General features: G+C 41.1%; 1 protein-coding gene across 1 annotated transcript; it reads left to right on the top strand.

Annotated features, from left to right (window-relative positions):
* Positions 1–6,887: 6,887 nt before the first annotated feature.
* june (JunE proto-oncogene, AP-1 transcription factor subunit) lies at positions 6,888–9,650 on the top strand. The gene has a single exon (XM_046041548.1). It carries the CDS (start codon positions 7,038–7,040, stop codon positions 8,073–8,075), a length of 1,038 nt encoding a protein of 345 aa, XP_045897504.1. The 5' UTR covers positions 6,888–7,037; the 3' UTR covers positions 8,076–9,650.
* Positions 9,651–9,868: the final 218 nt, after the last annotated feature.

Raw genomic sequence — 9,868 nt, 5'->3', positions numbered from 1 at the left:
ATCATGAAGTTTATCTGCAGACTGACCTTAAAATCAGCCCAATGCCAATTCATCACCCGCACCGCCCACATTCGAGCCAGCCTAAGGGTTCAGCATGGTCCCTGTACCAACCCCTGTGCCATCTCCTGTGGTCGATAGCTGTGTGCGCAGTGTCCACTTTAAGTAATGTGTGTACATATGTGTAGTCATGCTGTTGCAATTGCTCTCCACATGGCCGCACTGAACAAATCTACCGCATCACTCGAGAAGGCCACTGCTGAAGTCAATAAAAGCAGGACAAGTTTCTTTAGTTAAGCTTTTACAGTGATTGCATGTTGGTGTTAAGGGTGGTGATGGGGCAGTGGATAGGACACATGCATTTGGTGTGAGAGACCCGGGTTCAATTCCCCACTGTGACTCATCTGCCAATGTTTCTGTGTGTCTGAGCAAGACACTTAACCCTCATTGATCCAGTGGTGTGCGACCTCTGACATATAAAGCAATTGTATGTCAAGAGTGTCAGCTAAATGAGGAAATGTTGTTGTACAGCACCTGGGCCTCTTTTTTCTAGCTGTAAGATTACATTGGCTATCTGATTGCTGGTGTGTTTTTGAAGAAGGTGGAAATGGAAGTGGTATGGCCTTTTCACACTGCGTTATTTTCTGGGATTATTGCGCCAATATGCTAGTTTGCTGTGCTATATGAAAGGTACGGTACAGAAAGGGGGTCAGATTTGATCCGCCTCTGAGCAGGCAATGTTGGTAGTAACTTTTTTTTGTGGTGAAAAATATTTACTCAGAGGATGACAGCAGAAGTCCAAAATAAGATTTTCACCAGAAGTCTCAAATTCACGTGTTACATTTCAACAATAAAAAACTGAACCAAAACAAAGTGTGTGCGTTTAATTTTATGATCAAATTTATGTTATTTTGTTCACTTCCCCCACTGAAGGATAACTCAGTTCATCTCCTTCTGAATAGACAGTGAACACATCTGCTGTGTGTGTGTGTGTGGTGTGTGTAGGCCGCTCCACCTACAGTTAGAACAGTAATTACTTTGCCTTGCCAAAGTAAACACTCTGACCTGTTATTACACACACACACACACACACATTTATTTGTTGATCTTCAGACTTTAATATGTGGACAACCAATAAGAAGTGTTGGTCTCAGCTAAATGACTGAAAGTAACAGATTCAAATCAGGATGTGATCGGGTCTGATATGATGAATCATCAATCAGCTAAAGTTACTCCTTTCTGAATATAAAACTGCACGTGTTTGTTTCTTGACTATTCTTGCTAACAGTGAGGTCACAGAGGTCATGTCCTTGTTGTTTCTTTGAATTTTCACTCTCTACTATTGTGAATTTTTTTTTACACATTTGATGTGTCTGTTTTAAGACTTTAAGGTGCCCTGGCAGTGCTCAATAATAGGAATAATAACAATAAGAATAAATATATATATGTAAACAATTTGATTCTGCTGGCAAAATGTTTTTGAAGCGTTTCAAAATGAACTGGCTGGATTTTCTAAATCCTTGTGATTTATTAGTAAAAACTAAAAGGTGGATCAGGTGGATAAAAGTGATTTGCTTTTCTCAGTGTTTGCGGCAGTCATGTTTTCGGTTGCATTGTAATAAACTAATGTCATGTTCTACAGAGGCCTATTTGAACTTTTGCATTCAACAGAGTGAGAAAAAAACGAACTAAACAAACCCTCAAACTCGCCCATCTTGAATTGAAAAGCCCTGCGTTACTGTACATGGTCTCAAACATTGGAGGTGCACAACCACGGGCCACAATGACTTGCTCCAGGTGCTATGACTTCATGTTTTGGCATGTACACCCTTGTGCCACAGAAACTGCACTGAGCAAAGTTTTATGGCAAGGAGTCCTCGAGAACATCTAGGTGTGTCCTGCATAACGGGGCGGGGTGCATTGTTGCACGTTTAATTGCACCCACCGTGGTTTGATTGGTTTAACTGTCGAAATTAGGCAGGCATGTCAATTTCATTAGTTTGGATGGGGTTAAACAACTTGGGTTTGGGCGGGGATAAACAACTCCAAGCCTTTCATAAAATGAAAATGACCTACCAGTACTTAGCTAACTTAGCTAACAATGTTGTGAGGGGAACTGTATGTTAAATGTACTGATCACTTTGAACCATAGTTGACAAGTTTTAATATACACATCATACATTGATAATTGATCCCAAATACAGGACACAGACTTGTGGGCTAGATGACCAAATAAGGTCATTATTGTAAAAGTCTGGAATGAGGGTTCCAGCTGGTGAAGGTGGAGGGCAAAGGGGAAATGGTGGATGGTCGAGCAGGCTGACAGGGAGAAGATGATTCTGAAGCACAGGGAAAGAATTGTTAGTTCAGGCCAAAAACACTATTGACGACAGTAAGGTGGCCAAGAGGCCAAACTGGCAACCAATCAAAATCAATGTTTAACCCCGCCCTAATTCTACAGGTAAACAAATCATGGTGGGTGGGATTAAACAGCCATTGAACCAAGCCCCATTCTGTAGGCTAAGCTCTCCTCAGGAGCACATTGATATGGTCCACCATATTAGGTTTCGACCTAGTCTTGTTATTGGGAGACTGTGAAGTGAGGTGACTCTCCAGTAACTTCTACAGCTGCTCCCTCCTTCACATTATCCTGCATCTTAAAAAGAACCTGTGTTAAAAATAAATGGTGGGTGGTTGGTGAACAAATATACCATTAACATACTATGGTTTAAATTAGAGTTCACCATCTTAAATTCGTTGTGCACTGTAAGTTATCAGTGGAAAAGAGTTATATCAAGCTACTTGGTCGCTTAGTCAAGCAGAAGGTCCACAGGAATTAGTCACAGCTGAATTTGTGTAAATTAATCAGGGCAAATTAGAAAAGAAAAATATTAATATAATATTACAAACATGGCCTAGTCAAGAAATGACTCCGTTAGAAATGTTTTAAAAAGATAATGGACTGAAAACGTCAGAGTGAGTCACTTCATGATGGAGAGAGAGAGGGGGGGGAGAGAGGGAGAGTGTGTCTCTCTCTCTCTGACTCACTCTGTTCTCGGATCGCTCAGCAGCTCTCTGCTTCTCTCTGTGAGTATTAACCTTTACCAAACATTATTATAGTTTCTATGGACATGCAGCCGCTGTGTTAGATTGTAATGCCACAGGTTCAGAGGGAGCAGTCCGCTGTCTCGGTTCGGCGGTGACACAGGATGGTTGTGTTAATCCATCAGATCCAGCAGCGCTGCCTCGCGCTGTTTTCTCCCGGTCTGAAGTTAACGGCTGCACCGGGAACTTTAACGCGCTGAAAGGGGCTTGAACACGTGAAGAAGTCCTGGCGGATCAGAGGAGTGGAGGGATCAAACTGGAACATATTCACAGGGAATGTTGCTGTTTCCACATGACTGTTAAATTACTGTCTGAAGAAAAACTGTTACTATTGATACTTGTTTCAAACAGCAATATCAACGATTGTGTTTCTTAATAATGAGTTCTAGCCTGACATGGCAAATATTTCACAGGTAGGCTATATTGTAATGGATTATTGGATTATCATTATTGTTGGAGTAACATGTGAGCAGTACAGCTGGTGGAGATAGAGTTGATTTGAACTGTAGGACACACTGCTGGGTTGTTAAATGTACAACATTTCATCATATTTTACTAACTGATGATTTATGTTGTATGTAAAATCTATTAAAGTAACTGCAGCTGTTAAATACGTGTATTGGAGTAAAAAGTACATATATCTCCCTCTGAAGTGTGATGAAATAGAGGCAGAAAACAGCAGAAAATGGAAATGGTCAAGTAAAGTTCAGGTATCCTAGAACTAGACTGATAAACAGCCTGGGCATTATGTGATCTCATATTAGTTTATTGCACCTATCAGAATTGGTGTATGTGTTAGCTGATAACAACAAATGTTGATATGTTGGAGGTCGTTTAGAAATTACATAGTTTGTCCACCAGAGAGCGCCACACGTGGTGGTGGGTAACATGGCCTTGAAGTTTGTAAGATAGTTTTGCAATCACAATACTTACGGCCATATGAAAAACACTTTTTGGCGCAGGTGTATTCGGGTGTATGCAGCCAGCTCCTGTGTTGCGTCTGTGTGACATGGAGGACTCACAGAGTGATGTTCAGCTGATCACCTCTTGCAGCTGGTGATTATCAGACTAACTTCAGCCTGGTGTTTGGCTGCTTGTGCTCTGCCAAAATGTTTTTGTTCATACATCCCCTCCTAAATGTGAGTGGTGAGCCATTTGTCTCTGCTAGTCCATAACAACTCAGAAGAGTTTCCATTCAGACACCGAATGTGCGATGGTGAATCAGAACCGCAAGCGTCTCGTGGTCGCTTTTGTCACTAGATGAAAGATTAGGTGGCCTTGTTATGTGAGGAAGACTCTCAGTGTTAAAGCATAGTTTCATTTTTTCTCAAAACAGTACTCACATGCTCATGTGTACACTGAAATAGTTTTTGCTCACTGCAGTTGTTTGCCATGTTCATACTGGCCACAAAGAGATCACATCTCAATTGAAGTGATAGGGGCCAAATCCAGTCCCCATTCTGTGTGAAAATGTATTTTGATTCAAAAGCTAACATGAGGCTTCAGTTGTCTGAGTCAGACAAATCATCTTCCAAATGTACTTCCATACAAAAGCACAAAGAGGGAGTTCACTTACAGTACACTGGAAGCTTTAAGAAAGATCTCTTTGCAGCCAATATGGGCCGGAGCTTTGATTACAGCAATCATTTCACTGTACCTAAAGGCATGTAAGTGTTGTATTACCATATACTTGAAAAAGCTGTTGACCTGTTCTGTACTGTTACCAAATCACTTTGGAGTTGCTCTAACCCCTCCACAGCAGAGCCAGCAGCAATAATACTTTCCCCTTCGGCTATGTTGCTGCTGTACGTAGTTATGACATAAATATGTCAACATGTTGCAATATAGTTAATATCATGATATGACAAATTTTAAATCTATAATATTTCTAACATGAACATATTACCATGAACAATATGATATGGCACACATCTCTACATAAACAAATTTCATAAAAAAACAAAAGGGATTCCAATTAAAATATATACCATTTTCAGATTTTTATACTGTTAAATATCAGTCGGGCTATACTATTATATACTATTATACTTAAGTACAGCACTTAAAGGCCTTGAAATCATATTTTCTCAGTCAGTTCAACCCTTATTATGAGCGGTACTACATCAACACACAGTTTTCCTCCAGAAGGATTTGTGTATTTGAGTTGTTGTCTGTGCTCTTCTCACTTGTTTGAAGTGGGCAGTGCTCACTTGGTAGAAAATTGATGATCAAAATGTGGGCTTGTTTGCTCATGTTGCCAGTCAATCAAACGTGATTAAACCACACCCACACTGTCACAGTGGAGCAGATTAGCTTGGGTGTGGACTATTAAACTCTAACTTTGACCTTTAACTTTCATTGTTACTCATTTACTCATGAACATTAAATGTTATAAATACTTAAAGGTAAAGTCTGGGGTTTCTTGATCACTGCTCGCGCTATGGAGCAATGGTTTTATGAGAGGATCCCTTGCATGATAAAATAAAAATATTCAAAATATTAGATTGCATATATTTTAGTTGGAAGGTGCAGTCACCACATTTGTTTGACCTCAAGGATACACACAAGGAGATTTATGGCCAGGTACGTTTTCACCTACGAGGAATTTGTCTTGGTGGATTGGTGCTTAACAGTAGACTGAAACCTAAATATAGAAATAGAAAAATAAATGAAGTAAAGAGATCAAAAATGTACATGTATACAAAATAATACAAAAAATGCCAAGGAATGTGCAAAAATTCACAAAATGAGCAACGAAGAGTTAGTACAATGTACACAGTTCAAAGTTGTGTGTTGATGTAACATGTGGGGTCAGGTGTGGTGCTAATGTGCTATATGCTACTGTAACATGTTGTGACACAGTGTGACAGGGTACCTTTAATATGTGAAAGAAATTTTTTTAAGTAAATGTGAGGAATTCCTTTCCACCACTAGATTTTATATTGATCACATATACTTGATACTGATTAACTCAATGCTGAAAGCCTTCTTTACTACTGATAATCTTAATGATAATAATATCAAATGTTTTGTTAGTCAGCACATATATTCACATCATATAGAAAATTTAAATTATTATGTGGAATAAAGGCAACAATGAACATGATTTACTGAACACTCTTTGAACATACTGTACCAAAATGCTGCTGTAGCTCAGGTGGTAGAGTAGGTCAGTGTTTGGGGTTTGAGCCCCTGGTCCTCCTGTCCACAAAGTAGTGTGTCCTTTAGCAAAACACTGAACCCCAAATTTTCCTAGAGGTGTATATGTAGAAGAAATGTTGCTTTGGACAAAAGTGTTGGATGTAATGTAAATAATATGTGTATGGTCACAGGAACCTCCATGTAATGTAGAAAAAATAGCCCTCAGTGAATGTTCCCTGACACTGGTTACTACATAAAACCATTGTGGGACCTTATTAGCACTGAATGGGAACTTCAAGGGTTTGTGGCAGAAATGTTTCCTGTTTAATTTAGTAATAGTATGAATGATAAATTAAATTTTTCCAGACCTTTCAACCAAGTCTCCTTCCCATTCAGTTAACATAATTAGGCCATTTGAAAGAAATAATTAAACTGATTGAGATAGAGAGAACTAACACAATGTATTATCCCGTTGCCTTCAATCTTACCTCTGAAATAACACCCAACATGTACAGAAAACACACACCTACACACGTTCATTGATAGCACCAGCAGTGCCGGCACCATCTCCTTAGTAATCTTTCAGTCCTCTTGGGCCTCCTCTTTCTCTCACAGACATGTTTGTTTTTTCTGCAGGTACCCTTTAATTCTTCCTCTGCATCTCTTTGGCTCCTTTTCCTCCCATCGTCCTGCCTTCATCCTCCAGCCCGCCGACGTCAGTGGAACGGTTCAATCCCCTCTGATATTCAGGTTAATCTGATTATGAAGATTTCCTCTGAGGCGCTTCTTCGTCAATGACGGCCAAGATGGAGACTCCTTTCTACCACGACGACTCCCCCTCTGTCCCCGGCTTCAGCCAGATCGCAGAATACGAGCGCTACCCGGGAAACAAGATGCTGATGAGCAAGAAGGCCATGTCGGGGACAGGTGGTCATCACTTCTCCAGCGGGGGTGCAGCAGGAGGGAGGGGCGGGAACCCCAACAACATGGTGCTCGGCGGCAACAGCTCCCTGATGACATCAGCTGCTCCCTCGGCGGACATGAACCTGCTGAAGCTGGCATCCCCTGACCTGGAGCACCTGATCATCCAATCCAACCAGGGACTGGTCACCACCAGCCCCGTGTCCAACTCCACCAACCCCTTCATCTACCGTAACCAGGCCACCAACGAGCAAGAAGGATTTGCTGATGGCTTTGTCAAAGCGCTCGCTGACCTTCACAAGCAGAACCAGCTGGTTGGGGGCCCCATGTCCCCGTCCTCATCCTCCAGTGTCTCTCTGCAGGCATCCTACCAGAGGAACCTGATGTCTGGCGGGGACATGCCCGTGTACACCAACCTCAACAGCTACAACCCGGGCCAGATGGCGTACTCTGGAGCGCAGATGGCATACGGTAGCAGCGCAGGACACAGTGGCAGCGGAGCCCCTCAACCCCACGCTCGAGGCCTGGACGCCCCTCAGACCGTCCCTGAGGTGCCTCACCTGCCGGGCGACCCCACATCCCCGCCCTCCCTCTCCCCGATCGACCTGGAGACGCAGGAGCGAATCAAAGCAGAACGCAAGAAGCTCCGCAACCGCATCGCCGCGTCCAAGTGCCGCAAGCGGAAGCTGGAGCGCATCTCGAGGCTGGAGGAGAAGGTGAAGGTCCTGAAGAACCAGAACTCGGACCTGGCCTCCACCGCTGCCATGCTGCGGGAGCAGGTCGCTCAGCTCAAACAGAAGGTCATGAGTCACGTCACCAATGGCTGCCAGATTGCCGTCAGCTCTGCCACCAACAAGTCCGGGGGAGGGGGAGGCACCGCAGGCACCGGCAGCAAGGACTCCAGCTGCTGAGGAGGCAGAACAATAAGACACAGAGGGTGTGAAAATAAGCCGAGAGACAGAGGGTTTACTATTATGATTTTTGGCATTTTGCTCACTCTCTCGGTCAGAGCGAGGTGTCAGCGAAGCCTCAACGGGACAGGTGGATGCTCAACGGGATTAATGTAGCCCCGTAAACCACTGTCAGTCATCCAGCCAGAGGCGGCAGAGCATAGAGGAAGCGGGGACAAATCCCTGATGTGAGAAATTCAAATTTGGATGATTTGAATTTTGATGATGAAGATGAAGGATGAAGAGATGGTGACTGATAACTGACTGTTAAGAAGCAGGGATGGACACTCGTGTGTGCACAGACAGATTTTATTTAGACATTTATTTAACAGGTGAAATACATTTACAGACAGATTTCCAAGTTCCCAGTACAAAAGGTTTTCTACAGTTTAAACAGCTCATGACAATATTCTTTATTTTCAGATGTCATTACAGCTCAGTACATAAACTGTATTGGAAATAGTGGAAATGATCATCCACCACTGAGTTTTTCATTTAAAGTAAAAACATGTTTTGACATGTTAATGACATGTTAAAATGACATTTTTACATTGTGAAAGGTATCTTTTTGAAATAGAGTTAAGAAGATTGCTCATAAAAGGTAATTGCAATACTTCAGTGAAATCTGATATAATTTATGTGGAAAACAGTGTCAAGTAATCAGAATACTTTTAATAACAGTATGAATTTTCAGAGAGACAAAGTATCTGAAATTTTTCCAAAATCCAGTGACCGCCTCACTTAAAATGGCAGATGTTGCAGTTTGTTTTGTAATCTGATTACTGCAATCACTGTAAATCTTTTTCTTTTCTTTTTTTTACAATCCAGCTGTGTGTTAACACAGCAAAAAGGGAAACATCTTCACTTTGATGACTCTGTTCACTTTATCTCTTCTTGGTAGCTGTGATAGATTTATGTAATCTGATTACTGCAACCTCTTTACATGTCTGCAACTAAAGCTCACCTGGGGTTGGCAATAATCCAGTGACTGTTTACATTTTTTAAAACTGTGTTTGTGTGTTTTCTGTTTGTGGCTGCTGGAAGTTAAAAACCTTTAAAGCTATGTGTTGATGAGGAAACAGAGGCTGAAGTTTTAGCGTTCAGTTTTTCCGGTTGACAGGCTGTTTGTTTTATTCAGCTGGTAGAAACTTTTCTTACTATCTCTGGATCCTTCAGAATCAAGACTTTGAAATGTTCAGTTTAAGATCTGCCTGTCTGAATATGGTTTGGAATAGTTTGGAAACTGACGTGTTCTGACGTATTTGTTTCAGTCCAAATTAATGAGAGTTTTATTCTCTCAGTTTTAAAATCTAGTGAATTTTTTTAACCGTTTAGCCGTATCAGTCCTGATGTGGCAAAAGAATTTCACTTTCAACTGCACATTTAAAAAAAAATACTGTACTCAAGTCAAAGTATAGTTAAAGTGTATTTGACTGATTGTTGACATTTATATATTCTACAGCAGCAGATATATTGAACATAGAAGAAAAATGTCAGATGAGGTTTTTCTTATCTCCTTTATTCTCATTTTTAACAATATTGTGCAAATAAGATGTGACTTTTGAAAAATATTTATTGTTTTGAGAAGTATAATGTTACTAATATACCTGCTATTACTTTACCTTTTCTACACAGTAAAAAGTATAATTTCATAAATAATATGGCTTGTTTGTTTGCAGGTGTGTATGGAAGCCCATTTCTGCCAGGGAAAGAGAAAAAACGATGACATTTTTGGAATGATTAAAATAAAAATA

Source organism: Micropterus dolomieu, unplaced genomic scaffold, assembly GCF_021292245.1.
Source record: "Micropterus dolomieu isolate WLL.071019.BEF.003 ecotype Adirondacks unplaced genomic scaffold, ASM2129224v1 contig_5824, whole genome shotgun sequence".
NCBI classification, from domain to species: domain Eukaryota; kingdom Metazoa; phylum Chordata; class Actinopteri; order Centrarchiformes; family Centrarchidae; genus Micropterus; species Micropterus dolomieu.
The sequence above is the reverse complement of the archived record's forward strand: the minus strand, read 5'-3'. Positions and strand labels throughout refer to the sequence as shown.